At 58.0% G+C, this 16,307-nt stretch overlaps 1 protein-coding gene across 6 annotated transcripts; it reads left to right on the top strand.

Moving 5' to 3' along the window:
- Positions 1-769: 769 nt before the first annotated feature.
- On the top strand, positions 770-16,214 carry TTYH1 (tweety family member 1). Of its 6 annotated transcripts, XR_005354445.1 has the most exons (16): positions 968-1,006; positions 3,195-3,265; positions 4,146-4,320; positions 6,176-6,287; positions 7,091-7,311; positions 9,444-9,539; positions 10,951-11,023; positions 11,463-11,538; positions 11,960-12,015; positions 12,173-12,265; positions 12,385-12,477; positions 13,119-13,360; positions 15,268-15,410; positions 15,524-15,569; positions 15,653-15,733; positions 15,857-16,183. XR_005354445.1 is itself a non-coding variant. In XM_038527820.1 (14 exons), exons 1-13 carry the CDS (start codon positions 881-883, stop codon positions 15,689-15,691), a joined length of 1,353 nt encoding a protein of 450 aa, XP_038383748.1. In that variant the 5' UTR covers positions 774-880; the 3' UTR covers positions 15,692-15,733; positions 15,857-16,214. The 6 variants fall into 6 exon arrangements, 3 of the variants coding, with proteins under 3 accessions (XP_038383747.1, XP_038383749.1, XP_038383748.1); XR_005354443.1 differs by lacking the exon at positions 3,195-3,265 and having other exon boundaries at positions 770-1,006; positions 4,146-4,324; positions 15,857-16,182; XR_005354444.1 differs by lacking the exons at positions 3,195-3,265; positions 15,524-15,569 and having other exon boundaries at positions 770-1,006; positions 4,146-4,324; positions 15,857-15,918.
- The last annotated feature ends 93 nt before the right edge of the window (positions 16,215-16,307 follow it).

The following is a 16,307-nucleotide window of genomic DNA, read 5'->3' as shown; positions in this document are numbered from 1 at the left end:
GTCTCTACTTCCCCATATGTCAGCATGGCACCAGTGGGTTCTGTGAGACTCATTACAGATAGTGGCTGGAAAAATACTCTGTAAACTATAAGTGAATGGCAAGGGGCAGGGAGAGTTTATGTACACTGAAGTAATCCTTAAAGAGTTTGGGGAGGTTCTTAAACACATGCCAGGCATTGTTATACAGATGGAAGGGGTCCCTAGATAGATAGATGAGCGGGGTTCTTCTCGGAGTAGGAGAGGTCCTTATGCAGATGTGAGGGGTCCTTAACACTGGTATGCAAGCGTACATTCTGGAGTGGTCTGTACACATAGGAAGGTTTGTGTATAGAAGCTGTGTTCTTACACTGATTTTAAAAGGTGGGGATTTTACCCAAATGACATCCTTTACAGGCGAGAGTACTTTTACACACAGAGTGTGTGTGTGTGTGGGGGGGGGGTTATTGACGCAAATGCCTGTCATGTGTAAAATGCTGTGCAAATACTTAATGACCTTTGCATAGACATAAAGGTTCTTCCTAGAGATAAAGGGGTCCTTATGTGGCTGTAGGACTATAGCCAGTATGAGCGGCTTCATTTGGACAAGGATATCGCTGGACAGCGTGGTACCTGCGCCGGCCGCAGGTGGAAGCCGTCACTAAGGGGCGGAGCGCTGGGGGCCCGCTAGAGGCGCCGCAGTCCCCCCGGAAGCCACCAGGGGCAGCACCGTCCCCGTCTGGCCCGCGCCTCCCCCCTCCTCCCCCAATCTCCGCCCCCCACCTCTCCCTCCCCCTGTTCCGCTCCCCTGAGCCCCGCCAGACCCCGCTCCGCCCGCGCCCCGCTCCATTGCCGAGGCTCCCGCAGCCCCGGCATCGGCCCCGCTGAGCCCTCCCCGGGGGCTATGGGTGCGCCCCCGGGCTACCGACCCTCGGCTTGGGTGCATCTGCTCCACCAGCTGCCCCGCGCCGACTTCCAGCTCCGCCCGGTACCCAGCGGTTTCGCGCCCCAAGAGCAAGAATACCAGCAGGTGGGAGCGGGTGTGGGGTCCTGGGGGCGGGGGCGGGGGCGAAGGCAGAGCTTCTGGGTCCCGAGGGAGAAGGGGGCTGGGTGTTCTCTGGGGGCGTGGGCCGGCCCGGACTTTGGGGTATCTGGAAGAGGAGGAGCATGGGGCTCCCATACCTAGAGGTTCCCCTGGGACAGGTGCAGGGAGACCAGAGCCCTGGCTCCTTTTAAATAAGGGGGGGGGGCAGGGGCCTGAACCCCTTAGTCCCAGAGGAGGGAAGGGACTGGGGGCGCCTTGGATTCCAGGGTCTCTGAGAGCTACCTGGGAAGCTAGCCTCCAGGGTCATCAGGGCGATAGGTACACTCTCCGTGTCCTAAAAGATGACCCCTCCCCAGATGGGTTCTGGGCAGTCTAGTTAAGTGGGACTCAGCAGAGATAGGAGCTGGTCATGGTGGAGAGGAAGGCTGGGGTGCCAGGGTTCAGGACACGATTGAGACGTGAAATGGGGAAGGGGTGAGAGGGATTTAGGGTCGGGGCTGGGAAAAGGAGGTGGAGGTGCTAGAAGAGGAACTCCTGGGACAGAAGGGGTGGTCAGCGCGTTCGGGGTGGGGGTGGGGGTGAAAATGAGGTTCCATTTGGGGACCAGAGGATGACAGAAATGGGTCGGCAGGGTGGGGCTGGGGTGAGAACCTCACGGAAGCGGGGGGGGGGGGGGGGGGGTGTCCCTGGGGAAGGGGTCCAGCCTGGGTCAGCTCCGACAGGGGCAAAAGAACTGTCCCCTGACCCAGTTTAATTCAAGTCCTTGACTTTGAGATTAATGAGGAGCAAGGCTTGGCTGAGCCCGCTAAGGGTGGGGGAGTGTGTGCGTGGGGGGGTGCTGGGAGTCCTGGCAGAGCCTTTGGATGGGTCCTGGGGCCTGCCTATACGGTCTAGGCCCCTCAGGTCTGTGCTGGGGAGCTCTTGGGATAAAGGGCTGGGGATTGGAAAGCTTAGAAGGAGTGGGGGGGTCCCAGAAAAGCAGAGAGGGGGATGTGTGCTGTATTCTGAGCTATTTGGGTCATGGCTGTGCCAGCTGGGAGCAGCTTCTCCCTGCCTACTCCATGCCGCCCTCTCCCCACCAAACAGGGACGGCCACCCCCTCGCCCACAGCCTCTCGTTTACACAATCACGACCTCCAGTGCTGTTCACTGACACCCGCTCACAGCCGAGGAGACCTGCCCACACAACCACACACCGGTTGCTGGCCTCAGCCACTGCCGGAGGCACTCGGAGAGGCTCCCTCCGCCCCCCTCATAGACAGGGTGACAGCACTGGGACATGTACCAAGTCACATGACCCAGGAGGGGACATTGCCCCTCAGGAAGATCACTGCTATGGGCACAGCTGAAAAAAGTCAGGCACGGGTGACACCAGGCTGGAAGGCACACTCACACTCACACACACACATTTACTTGTATTCACACTCACAGTCACAGGTTTACACACTCACATTCCTGTCCTCGCTCATACACTTACTTACATACCTCACGTTCACTTGTATACACTTACAGTCATATATACATACACACACACATTTCCTGCCCTCAGTCCAACACTCACACATTTACACACCCCAAGCTCACTTCTATACACACTCACACACTCACATTCACACATCTTGCCCTTAAACTTATGCATACACTCACACACACACTCTACACTCACTTGTATACACTTAGTCACATATACATACACACACTCACACAGTTCCTGCCCTCACTCCAACATTCACACATCCCAAGCTCACTTGTATACACACCCACACACCCAGACACAAACTCACACATATGTACACATACATTCACTCATACATAACACATGTTCCCATTCACACAAACACACTCACACACTTTCACATACACACACACCCCACTAGAGACCACTCAGACTCAATCATGCCCAGAAACACACAAGTGCCAACAGATCAGTCTCACACCTGCAGATATAGGTGCTCCCATAGAGACACACATTCTCTCTCCCTCACACACACACACACACACACACACACTCAGGTGTAGTATCTCCTGGCAGACAAACTCAGTCATAGATAAAACATCCAGTTTCACAGCTAGAAACACAAATGCCCCACACACTTGTGTCATTCACACACACACACACACACACACACACACACTCCATACTATGATGAAGGCAGAGACACTGTGGTTTACAGGAAACAGTGTTGGTGAGTCTGCATGTCTGATTCTGTTCCTGATGGTGTCCCTACCTGCTGTGTGGCTCAAGGTAAACCCCTTCCCCATCTGAGGACCTGGGAAGGGGACTGGACTGCACAGCGCTCCCTGTGAAGTTCTGTCTTGCAGAGAGCCCCGATGTCCTGCAAGGCTTTCCAATGACACATACCTGTTCTCTTCCTGCTTCCCTCCTCCCAGCCTTCCACTTGGACACCATTTATCTCTGTGTCTCCTTTCTCGGCATCTCTACTTTTCCACTCCCTGACCCCACCCCACCTCCGCTCTCTTTGTGCCTCTGTGTCTATCTCCAAGTCTCCATCTCTGAGTGTTGCACACATACACTGTCATGGAAGCTGTCACGTCCCCCTCCCCGTGAGTCCCTGGGTGACAGACTCACACTGCGGTGGGTGTGCAGAGCTCACCAGTAGGGGGGAGAGCGAGCAGTGAGTGGGGGTGACCAGCAAGGAGGAGGGAAGAGGAAGCCTCCCACCCCTGACTATGCACACATCTCTGGGAACAGGCGCCCCTGTCCACCCCCTGATCCCAGCCAGTTCCTGATCTGGGTCTCAGCAGGTCCTAGGTGATGCTCTGTTCTAATTGCCTGGTTGGGGATGAAGAGGAGACAGTCTCACAGAGGGGAAGGCCCCTGCCAAAGGTCATGCCAGGAGCAGAACTGGAACCCAGGATTTAGGCCTCTCAGTTGGAAGTCCCCTCCAGTGACCCAGCCCCAAACCACTGAGCCCAAGCTGCCAGCCTGGGAGGGGTGGGGACCCCATCCTTCCCCACAAACCTGAGAACCACAGGGTGGGCTTGGCCCCCATTCTAGCCAGGGCTACTTTCACCTCCACTAAAGTCCCAGATCCAGGACCTCCAGCCAGGCAGGGGTGGGGGGAGCAGAGCCCCTCTGAGGCTTCACGTCTCCCCCTTCCCAGGCCCTGTTGCTGGTGGTGGCCCTGGCAGGCCTGGGCTTGGGCCTGAGCCTCATTTTCATTGCCGTCTACCTCATCCGCTTTTGCTGCTGCCGGACCCCAGAGCCCTCCGGGGCCAAGAGTCCCCCACCAGGGGGAGGCTGTGTCACATGGAGCTGCATTGCTGCCCTACTCGTCGGCTGGTAATGGGGCCCCAGGGTGGGTGGGGAGTGGGGACAGGGCTCCCCACAACCTCGGCTGGTCTTCCTGAGGGTGTCCCACCTCAGCCTTGCAGCGGGAAGAACTGCTCCCATTTCATGGATGGACAAACTGAGTTTCAAGAGGAGTGACTTCCCAAGGACAGCCAGGCCTGCAGGAGGGGTTAGGGGTTAAGAGCTAGGGTTTGATGGCTTTGTCATTGAATACCTCGTGCAATGAGGGGAGTGATGTAATCTCTCTCAGTTTCTACATCTCTACAATGGACATTATGGTAACACCCACCTCCTAGTTACGGTAGGATTAAATGAGAAACTGTATAGGGCTCATAGTTATGCTCTGTGAATAGTGACTGGTGATGTCATTCATTAACTCATTCATTCATTCATCCATTCCACAACTATTACTGTGTGGATCTACTCTATAGGAGATATCCAACTGGCCAGACAAGAGTCTTGCCCTCATGGAGCTGAGGTTCTAGTCAGGGAGAGAGACAGCAAAATAATATCTATATTTACAGTCCAGGAGCACCTCTGGGAGCTCAGACCCGAGCTGGTCTAACTCCTTCCAACGTAGCCCTGGGTAAGTCTCAGGGAGACAGAGAAAGCATCTCCTCAAGGCCCTTCCGCCCAAGTGGCAGAGTGGAGATTCAGACCTGCAAGCCCCTCTCAGAGCCCGGCGTGGGAGGGTTCTTCTGTGACCCCCCACAAGCTTGGGGAAGAGAGAAGAGTACTTGAGGACACACCCTTACACCACTGTTGGAACACCAGCCCTAGAGCACAGCCCTCCCCTGCAGGCCACCCCCAGCCCAGGACAGGCGGCCCAGTCCACGGATCCCAGAGAGACCCGCCCCGATGGATGCGGGCTGGGCTCTACCCCACTCTCTCCCCGCAGGGAGCCGCACAGCGTGTTTGGGGGTGTCTGGGGGGAGGACGCTGGGCGACCTATATCCAAAGCGCTTCCTCTCCTGGCTCTCCTGACTGGGGGTGGATGCGGGGGTGGACAAAGGCCCCGTGGGGGAGAGACACGGCCGGCCCCCAGCGGCCTGGGAACAAGAGCAGCTTTATCCCAGGGTGAACAATGGGCGGGGGCGCCAGGGCGGGCGTGGGATCCCAGGGCCGAGGCTGGGAACTGTGAGGGCGTCCGGCTCCCTCCGCCCGCTCCGGCCTGGCCCCTCCGCGGAGGACACGCTGGGGAGGTCGGGTGGGGGGGGCCCACATTCAGACCCTACAATGGAGCTCTGTGTGCCGGCTGCGGAGGGGCGGGGGCGCAGGCTTCTGGCCCATCGGCCCACATTCCCTTGTCTTGCTCTCAGCTGGCCAGACGCTTGGGTCCCGGGGGTGGGGTAAGCGGAGAGCTACAGGCTCAGGGTCCCGCAAGAGATGACAAGGGGGCCAGCACTCTTAGGAAACCCCAGGAAGCGGGGGACGGCGGCACCCCGAAGGGGCAGATGCACAGAACTCCGGATGCTTGAGGAAAGGATGGAGGGATGGGTGTGGGGCCTGCAGTCCTGGTCGGAGGGCTTCTCCTGGGGCCCCCGGGGTGACAGGGGTTCCGCTCCAGTGAGGTGCGGGTTAAATCTGCACCCCTCCCCGCCCCGCCCCTCCACCCACCATTAGCATCACAATGACGTCCCTGGGGCGGGGGAGGGGGGCTTCCCGTTACCTTGGCAACCAGTGGGGGCCAGGCTGGAGACAATCCTTTCCCACGACGGGCTGGACCAATGGGGTGGGGGTGGGAGACCCCAATAGGGTGGGGGTGGGTGTATGAGAGGGTGGAGGGACGCGCCCCCCGGGGTCCCAAGACAGGTTGTGATTTCCCGTCCCTCCCCCTCTCAGCGCCGGCATTGGCATCGGTTTCTATGGCAACAGCGAGACCAGTGATGGGGTGTCCCAGCTCAGCTCCGCACTGCTGCATGCCAACCACACGCTCAGCGCCATAGACCACCTGGTGAGGGGCCAGGCACCCGCTGGACCCCAGACCCACACCCAGACTGGTTCCCCCTACCCAGACAAAGGTCCACTTCTCAGAGAAATGGGATCCAGACTCAGAGCCAAGACCCCACACCTTACACTTAAGACCCCAGACTCAGAACTTGAGACTGCAACTTGTAGATCTCAGACTGTACACCTGACACCCAAACCTGACTGCATATGGAACTTTCAGAACCTTGGGTTCCCCAGATTTGCATCATGGGGCTTAAATCTGGACCCTAATTCACACTTAGTCTCAGCCCTGGACCCAACACTGGGGACCTCAGCCCCTGCTCTCAGGTCAGATCCAGGCCCTCAGTCCTGATCTGTGGTGTACACGAAAGCTCAGGGGGACCTCAGTGCTGAGACCCAGGACTCTGACAAGAGGCCTAACTCCCATCCCTTGGCCCAGGGTTCCAGATCCAGAGCTGAGACACAGGCTGGCCCCAGACCCCAAATTTCATGTCCAGTGCAGACCCTGGACCATGAAATCCAGACTTAGGACCCCAGACTCAAGCAGGCAGATGCCAACTTCAGCCTCAAACAATTAGCCATTGTTTGAGCCAATCCCAGTTCGGGAGCCCATGCCACTGTCCGTCCAGAGCTCCTGATGGGAGGCCACAGAACTGTACCCCTCCCTCCTTTCTTCATTCCACAGATGTCCTAGCCCCCAGATCTCAGACACCTGTCACTCCTACTTTACCTCCACAACCCTGTACCCAACCCCTGGCCTCCCTCAAGAATGCCCTTCTCTGACCCCCGATTCACCCCTGCACACAGGTGTTGGAGACAGTGGAGAGGCTGGGTGAGGCAGTGAGGACAGAGCTGACCACTCTGGAGGAGGTGCTTGCGCAGCGCACGGAGCTGGTGGCCGCTGCCCGGGGGGCTCGGCGACAGGCAGAGGCTGTGGCCCAGCAGCTCCAGGGGCTGGCCTTCTGGCGGGGAGTGCCCCTGAGCCTCCTGCAAGTGGCCGAAGATGTGTCCTTTGTGGAGGAGTACAGGTGGGTGATGGCTCTTCCTTGCCCTGTAGGGCCAGCATTCTCATCCTAGCTGATGGTGCCTCCAGGACATCAGACAATGTCAGGAGACATGTTTGGTTGTCACCACTGGGAGGAGGAGGTGCTACTGGCACCTAGGGTCCGGAGAGGCATCCTACAACACGGAGGACGGGCCCCTGCAGCTCCAGAGGTGGACCCCATGCTCCCCTCACATTCACCCGCTCCCTGAACCCAGACTGCCTCTTCCTCCTGTCATCCATCTGACATGTGTATCCACTCAACAAACATTTCTTTAGCACCTTGTGGTGAGAGAGAGGAGTGCCCAAGTAGTTAGCGACATGAACTCTAAAGCCAGATGGCCACTCTGGAACCACATGACAAGTGCCTCAGTGTCCCAATCTGTAAAATGGGAATGATGGGTTGCACTCCCCTCATTGGATTGTTGCAGATCAGATGAATCCATATCTGTTAAGTGCTTACAACAGTGACCAGCACGCACTATACAGGTGTGTGTAAAATGTAATTGGTTGTAATACAGAGCAGTGAGCAGTACAGACAGCAATTCTTGCCCATCTTCCAGTAAAGTGGCCAATAAGAGACAAAATGCATGTACTTGGTGGGTGGTAAGACCTTTGGCGAAAAATGAAAGAGAAGGGGATGGTGCTGGGCTGGGGACAGAGGCTGGCAGTTTGAACATGGAGTGTGTGTGTGTGTGTGTGTGTGTGTGTGTGTGTGTGTAGGGAGTGTCTGGGATGGCCATCACCGAGGTGATATTTGAAGGAGGGACAAAACAAGTTATGCAGACATTTGGGCAGCCACCCTTCCCAGCAGCCAATATGATGAAGTCCTCATTGCTTCAGCTACTAGGAATTATGTCTCTTGTTTATCCAACATGCTCTGAGGGCCCTGCCTAGGCATGAGGGCAGGGTCAAGAGACTAGGTCCTGGCTTCTATGCTCCAGGGTGGAGGCACACCAGGGCTGGAGCAGTCTATGATGAGGATGCCCATGTGGTGCATCGGACAGGCCTGGGTCCCAGGCAGTCCAGGTTTTGCACTGTGGCTAAGCCACATGCTAGGCCTCAACCCCCTTCAGGGGTCCTGGGCAGCTATGCAGGCTACACTGGGGTGAGGCAGACCCATACCACCACCAGCAAATGTCTCTGAATGTACCAATATGAGTGCCTGGCACTTGGGAGTCCTCCCTCAATGAAGGTGAGGGAGAGCTTCCTGGCCGAGTTCCTGGGGGCGGAGAGCAGGTGTGCAGAGAGGCTTAGGGCAGTAGTGTGGGAAGTGAGATGTGAAGCTGGGATGGGCGGTGGGGATGCTGGGAGCAAAGGCCTGGAGGTCTCGGGGAGCCACTGGGCCCAGCTCTGCCTGGGAAGGGAGGGTCCTCTGGCCGGTCTGGCGCCCAGCCTGGGCCCAGCTGTGTGGGGCCAGTGACAGGGACACTGTTTATGGAGCATTCACGACATGCCAGCACTCCAGTCAGCATGAATCCATCATTAATGCTTCACTGAATAACATTTAAAGTTCCCTGAGTAAGGTTCAAGCTCACATGTGCCTGTGTGCTCAGCATCCTTCTGAGTTCTTGCTCATTAGCTTTCCAACACCCTCTTGGAGCAAATGCTCTTGTCCCCCCCACCTCCCACCCCCCCATACACAGGCAGGGAAATTAAGGCACAGGAGGCTAAGTTCCTGAGACAGGAACCAGGTTGCACACAGGTAGGCAGTGGAGAGGCTGGTGCTTGGACCCCAGGTCATGTAGTAGGACACTCAGCCTGTGCCTGGGGACGACTTGCTGCCCTCTGCAGGGTGAGGTGGCCGTCAGGGGCTCCAGGAGACCAATCGCTGTGCCTGGATACAGGGTTTGTGCGTGGTCCAGCCAGGGTAGGGTTCTGGGTGCCTCCCCACCCTGGGACCTGAGCTCTATACCAGCTGCAGTGGCCCACCTCTCAGCATGCATGTTCCACAACCAGCTGGCTGTGGCCTGGGGACATGGCAACGGGGAGGTCACATGGCCAGGCAGAGCAGGGCGTGAATGTGGGGTGCTGTGCCCCTCTGCCAGGTACCGGTCTGGGGCCATGGGTACTGAGGGCTGGATTGTCTGCTGAGCCTCACCCTTGTCCCTTCTCCAGATGGCTGGCCTATGTCCTCCTGCTGCTCCTGGAACTGCTGGTCTGCCTCTTCACCCTCCTGGGCCTGGCGAAGCAGAGCAAGTGGCTGGTGATTGTGTAAGTCTGGGCGCCCCTGTAGCAGGCTCGTTTCACAGCACAAGGGGGACCTCTTTATATCCCATAGTGCCCTTACAAGAGGGACCGCTGTCCTGCCCAGGTTCATACTTTCATTCTCTTGTCCCACAAACTTCCATGAGGGTCCTGGGCTGAGCCTGCCTGTACAGACACCAGACCTAGCACAGCCCAGGAAGAGCAGGGCAGACCTGGAAACCTAAGTCTTGAGGCCCGGAAAGGGCTCCAAAATCCTAGGAAAAAAATATATAACGGTTGCACTGAGGATGGGATGATTACGGACTTAATCCGGGAAAGAGGAGCCCCTCAGGCACCTGACTTGCGGGGACCAGAGGCAGAAGGCAACCACATCTGAGGCTGCATGGCGATTATGTGGTTCACAGGAATTTCAAGACCACACTTTGAACAGCTCATTCTATGTGGCCGGCCCTCTTTGGAACCCTCATGCTGACTCTATGAGGAGACATTTTCCTTTTCTCCATTTAACACAGGGCAAGACTGGGGCTCAGAGAGGTTGGGCCACTTGCCCCAGGCCACACGGCCAGGAAGTGCTGTTTTCTTTCTTTTTTAAGATTTAATTTATTTATTCATGAGAGACACAGAGAGAGGCAGAGACACAGGCAGAGGGAGAAGCAGGCTCCATGCAGGGAGCCCGAAGTGGGACTCCATCCCAGGATCACGGGATCACGACCTGAGCCAAAGGCAGGGGCTCAACCACGAGCCACCCAGGCACTTCCTAGGGCTGGTTTTCCAGTCAGGCTGGGCTATCCCATTTAGAGGAGCCCCTGAGTCCTCCCTGTCTCTGGGGGCCCTGCTGGTACTTACAAGTCTCTACACCCACCCTGGATGAGAAGTCCTGCTGTCCTGTTGGGGCTCACCCTGAGGCTCTGAGGTTGTGACCACCCTCCAGTGCAGTTCCAGTTCTGGCGGCGCCCACACCTTGGAGGAAGAGTGTGGGCAGAGCAGGAGGCTAACCAAGCTGTGCTCAAACCTAGGAGGTGTGCTTGGGAATTACAGGGCTCTTGTGGATTCAAAGCCAGGAAACAGATCCCAGAAGTGGGCAGTAGTTCTCCCAGAATCCCAGAGCAAGTTGGGGGCTGGGCTGGGCTCTGGGCTGCGGGCTTGCCAGCCCAGGGCCCTTCTCACAGTCCTCCCTGTCACTCCTGGGCGGGCCCAAGGTATTGAGTTTGAGGTCAATGCTCACAGGTCTACATCCTGCACTCTCCATCCTCCCCCTGTCCCCCAGCTTCTCTGCCCCTAGTTCTGATCCTCCAGGCTCCAGAGGTTGGTAGGGAAGGGTGGTGGGGCTGTGATGGGATTTGGGGCAAGGGAGAAGAGGTGAGGCAGGGAAATTACGAACCCCCAAACCCCAAACTAAACCCCTCCCCCTTTATAGGATGACAGTGATGAGTCTCCTGGTTCTTGTCCTGAGCTGGGGCTCCATGGGCCTGGAGGCAGCTACAGCTGTGGTGAGTGCTGGAGGTCAGGCCCCTAGGCCCTGGGGCAGGTCCTGAGGTCTAGAAGCTAGAGGCTTGGACACTTGGGTCCGAGGGAGGGGTGGGGGTCTGGACTCCAGGGTCTGAGGGAGGAGGGGCTGGGGGTCTGGACTCCAGGGTCTGAGGGAGGAGGGGCTGGGGGTCTGGACTCCAGGGTCTGAGGGAGGAGGGGCTGGGGGTCTGGACTCCAGGGTCTGAGGGAGGAGGAACTATAGGGGTCTGGACTCCTGGGTCTGAGGGAGGAGGGGCTGGGGGACTGAGCCCCTAGATCTAGAGGAGGGGTTTGGACTCCTGGCTCCCCAGGAATGGTGGAGGCAGGGGTGGGGGGTGGTGAGCCAGACAGTGAGTTCTGTGGGAGTGTGGAATTGCAGCAGTTTCTGGTCTGAGACCCTTTTCCGAACACTTCTCTCAGGGCCTCAGTGACTTCTGCTCCAGTCCTGACACCTACATCCTGAACCTGACCCAGGAGGAGACTGGGCTTGGCTCAGGTGACCCCATCGACCCCGTGTGGGCCTTGCATGCCTTCCTGCACAGTCCTGCCTGCGGTGGGGTGGGCTGGGTGCCCAGTCTCAGATGCTCTCAGTACCTCTCCTGGTGGGCTGGAAAGAGGGATACAGATGCTGGACTCAGGAGAGAGGACTTGGCCACTTGGGGGAAATGGGAACACAGTCTAGTCAGGGGCAGGCCGGCAGAAGCAGGGGTTTCCAGGGAGTGTGGAGAGCAGTGTGGTTTGGGCTGTGGCAGGGCAGAATGGGTGGGGAAGGTGTGGGTGGTCTGTCCCTGAATGCCATGCCGATGGGACTACCAGAGGCCCCTGGGCTGGAGAGAGGCCCCTGGCCCTGGCCCTACCCCTTCCCATGAATCAGGGGACCCAGGCTCATAGGCTCCCCCCTTTCCCTCCTGTTTCAGACATCCTGAACTATTACTTCCTTTGCAACCAGGCAGTCTCCAACCCCTTTCAACAGGTAGGGCAAGGGAGCCTGATGGAGGAGGGCGGACTGGGGCCTGGACTGCTGGTCCTGGGGGAGGCTGCAGGCACCAGGGACCCCAGTCCTGTGTCCTGGGGCCGAGGAGGGCAGGCAGGGGGTGTCCACTACCCGGTCCTCCTCTGTCTTCCCACAGAGGCTGACTCTGTCCCAGAGAGCTCTGGCCAACATCCATTCCCAGCTGCAGGGCCTTGAGCGAGAAGCGGTCCCCCAGTTCCCTTCTGCGCAGGTCGGCAGAGGGCGCTCCCCACCCCCCACCCCAAGGGGAGGGGGGGGGCAGGTGTGTGGGTGGAGCCCCCCCCCCCCCCACGGCGGGAGCGGGTAGGGTAACCCTCCCCTCCCACGCAGAAGCCACTGCTGTCCTTGGAGGAGACGCTGAATGTGACAGAAGGAAACTTCCACCAGTTGGTGGCACTGGTGCACTGTCGTGGCCTGCACAAGGTGAGCCCTGTCCCCCTGCCCCAATTTTTGCAGGGAGCCCCAGAAAGCATTTCTCTCTCTACCATACAGCTGTTCTTTGCCTACCCACGTCCATCTCTGCATCCCCCTTGCCTACTCCACCTTTCCGCCCCGCAGTACCCTCCCTTCCCTCCCATTTCCACCCTCCTCCCCCACTACCTCTCCTCCCCCTCCCTCTCTTCCTCCTCCTGCTCACTCCCTCCTGGTCTCCCTCCTAGAACCCTTGCAGCTTAGTGAATTCTGAAGTAGGCCTGCCCATGCTCCTGTCCTAGCTCCTGACCTCAGACTCTGTGCCTCAGTTTCCTCACTTAGAAACCTGACTCTGCAGGGGGCAGTAGCCCTAAAGCTGTGGTCTTGCTGAGGCAGCATGGAGGCGGAGCAGCCCAGAGAAAGCAGGCCTGGTGTCCTACACACTCATTCCAGCTTTGACTCTGCTGCCACCTCCATGGCTGTGTGGCTACAGGCAGGGGAGCATCCCTGAGTCCTGGAAGAGGAGACCTGCTTTCCTGGGCAGGACCACAGTCTGTTATGGTGACTCACCTGCACATGGCTTTGCTAGGTGTGGCACTGGCGGGATGCACCTGGGCCCTGGTTAGTCATGCTGTCATCACCCCATCTCACAGGCTTGGAAGATAAAGTGCAGAGGGCTGGGTCTCCCAGCTGGCCCTGGACCTCTCCCTCTGTGGCCTCCATGGCCAGGCAGTCACCCAGTGTCAACCCACTCCCATCCCAAGCCCCACTGCGCTCAGGCTTGTCTTCCCTGCAAGAGGAGGACACGTGCCTCCTCCCCCTTCTCGTCTGTCCCCCCCAAGGGCTCCAACAGAACTGCCAGATTCAGCAAACAACAAAAACCTCTTTACCGTAGGTATGTTCCAGGCCGAATTTGGACATGTTTGTAGTAAACTTTTTTTGTTGCTGGGCATCTGAAATTCAGATCTAAGCGGACATCCTGCATTTGATCTGGCAACTGAACAGAGCGATCCATTTGTCCAACAGCACAGACCTGAACTGGCTCTTGCTGTGATCATATTCCATGGCTCCCATTGTCCCCAGAGCTTCTCAGATTGGCCCTCAAGCAAGGGGGCAGTGGGTGGATGGTCAATACTCAGAACTGCTGAATGCCTGAGCTGCAGAATCCTAGAAGGCAACCCTGCTCTTTTATTCAAAGACAAACAGAGGCCCACAAATTTCTCTATGGTCCAGGCCGACACTGGCCTGGATCGCACTTCCCAAGGTTCACCATGGACAGAGGGAAGAGAGGCAGGAGAAGGGAGGGTCAGAGTCTCACCCTCCATGCCTGTACCCTGTGACCCCGGGCCTCACTTTCCCCTCTCGGGCCTTAGGATCTCCATGCATTAAAATCAGGATTGAGGACGTCGGGGATAAAGTGGCAGGAGGGTGTCTCTGAGCCTGACAGACCTGGCTCCAAGCCCAGTTCTGCCCCTTTCAGGCTGTGTGACTCTAGGCAAGTGGCTTGCCCTCTCTGGGCTTCAACTTTCTGCCACTGCAAAAGGCAGCCATATTTTGGAAGCCTGATCTGTACCTTGCAGTGCTAGGAGGACCATGAAAGGACACTGTATAGGTACCTGATATAGTAAAAACAGTGCCTCATGGTTCTGACAGGCCCCTCGCTCGGGCTTCACTGGCACAGTACCAGATACCCCTGTCCCCGACCCAGGGGCTCAAGCCAGAATCCCAGGATCATCCTTTCTGCCATCTGTCCTTACCTCCCAGAACCAGACAAGTTCTGTCCTCCTCTGCAGCCCATCTGGATTCAGGTCACTGCTCCCTCCTCCGCCCCTGCTGCTACCCTGGTCACCGACCTCACCTCCTACCCAGTGACCACAGAGCATATTCCTCATCCCCCTGCTTGCCCCCACCCCCACCCCCATCTGTCCTCCCCTGCAACAGCCAGCAGCTGGGCGAGCCTCTCACACACAATCCGATCAAGCTCTTTCTCCACTAAAACCCTCCAGTGACTCCCTGCACATGGATTAAAGCCCAGCTCCTAGCCTCATATACAAGGGCGCTGGCTGGTGCTAGCCTCAGGCCCTTGCACCCTCTCCCTGCAGGGGCCGCAGCAGCCCTCAGGCAGCTCTAGGGCCCAGGAGACTTCTGGTCCCCTCTCAACTTACAGTCATCTCGGATGACCTTCTGGAGCCCAGTTACTCAAGTATCCCTGGAACATGGAGCCACACCCGTACAGAGCAGGCCCTTGGCTCATCTGGAGAATGAATTATGGCCGGGCATTCAGTACGTGGCTGTGCTGATCCAGGGATGACCGTAGGGGCAGCCAGCACTTCCCAAGCATGTAATTCCAAGTCTGCAGTTCTTCTAAGTGTTACTCTAAGTGTTGTAAGCCAGAGATTTTTGCCCCCGGGGGACATCTGGTGATACACGAAGACCTGTCTTGTTGTTACAACCAGGGTGGGGCTGCTCGTGGCATCAAGTGGGCAGGGCCCAGGGATGCTGCCTAACATCCTACAGTGCACAGGCCACCCCACAACAGTCATATCTGGCTCACCATGTCAGTGGTGTCCAGGTGGAGAAGCCCTGCACCAGACCAAGGCTGAGACGGTGTGGAGGGAGGTGGAGGGAGGCCCAGATTTGGGTTTATACCTGTGGGTATAATGACTGCTCAGAGCACCTCCCATGTGCTTGTACTGAGGTGCACAGACATGACTTATCCAGCATGGCACAGCCAGGTGGACACACTGTGTGTTGGGGAGAGGTGTCACACTGCCTGCTGACACCCTCCCCTGCCCACCCCAGGATTATGGCGCTGCCCTGCGGGGCCTGTGTGAGGATGCCCTGGAAGGCCTGCTCTTCCTGCTGCTCTACTCCCTCCTGTCTGCGGGGGCCCTAGCCACCACCCTCTGCAGCCTGCCCAGAGCCTGGGCCCTCTTCCCGCCCAGGTCAGGAGGGGAGGGAGGGCGTGACCCTGGGAGGAGGCAACAGGGGTTGGGGGGATGGATAGCCCTCTGATGGATCCCCCATCCTGCTTCTCTGCCACTCCGTTGCACCCCAGTGACGACTATGATGACACAGATGATGATGACCCTTTCAACCCTCAGGTACTGGATGCACTGGTCTGAGGGAGGGGCTCTGCACTACAGAGCCAGACTCCCTCCATGCCTCTTCACCAATCTGCCCACAGGAATCCAAGCGCTTTGTGCAGTGGCAGTCATCTATCTGAGCCCCTCCTCTATGCCAGACTGGAGCCTGTGCCCCCACCCCGGTGAGCTTCCAGAGCAGCAACCCAGCTCCTACAGCTGGCCCTTGCTCACCTCTCCCCTTGCTCTGGGCACTGGGGTGGCCCTGCTGCCTGCATCTGGCGCTTCTTGTCTGCCTCTTTCTACAGTTCCTTCCCTGGCTGCCGGAGACTACCCCACTAACCCAGCCTGACTGGGCTCTCACCTCTAACAACACCTCTGGCCACGGACACCTACACAGGACACGGCCTCCCTGCTCTGCCCCCTGTACTCCCGCCCTTGGCCCTGGGAGTAAGCTAGGGGGTGGGCCAGGCCCTGGGGTTGGCAGGGAGGGGCAGCCAGCCAGCCCTGCACCCCTCACCCCTGGCCACCAGGCCCATCCTTGAAGGGACAGGAGTGCCCCTGCCATGCCCCAGGGCACTCAGGGCCGTGATCTCAATTTGCAGCACTAACTTGGGAATGGGTTGATTTGAAATAAAAGGGAAAACTTTATTTTACAAGCAGCTGGGTCCTTATTTGTCTCCTCCCTGCTCTGGCCTCCTTGGTTGGGGCCTGGGAGACTCCTTCCCTGCAGCCTCCTGGCTGCCAGGCATTTCCAGC

Source organism: Canis lupus, chromosome 1, assembly GCF_011100685.1.
Source record: "Canis lupus familiaris isolate Mischka breed German Shepherd chromosome 1, alternate assembly UU_Cfam_GSD_1.0, whole genome shotgun sequence".
Taxonomy (NCBI): domain Eukaryota; kingdom Metazoa; phylum Chordata; class Mammalia; order Carnivora; family Canidae; genus Canis; species Canis lupus.
Note: the sequence above shows the minus strand (reverse complement) of the source record. Positions and strands in the feature narration are given on the sequence as shown.

What these genes read in the sequence shown, in the direction of transcription:
- TTYH1 (XM_038527819.1), top strand. Translation starts at nt 881, where the DNA reads ATGGGTGCGCCCCCGGGCTACCGACCCTCGGCTTGGGTGCATCTGCTC. An exon ending in CCCAGTTCCCTTCTGCGCAG is followed by an intron (nt 12,266 to 12,384) that starts GTCGGCAGAGGG and finishes CCTCCCACGCAG; the next exon opens with AAGCCACTGCTGTCCTTGGA. An exon ending in TGGGCCCTCTTCCCGCCCAG is followed by an intron (nt 15,411 to 15,652) that starts GTCAGGAGGGGA and finishes ATCTGCCCACAG; the next exon opens with GAATCCAAGCGCTTTGTGCA.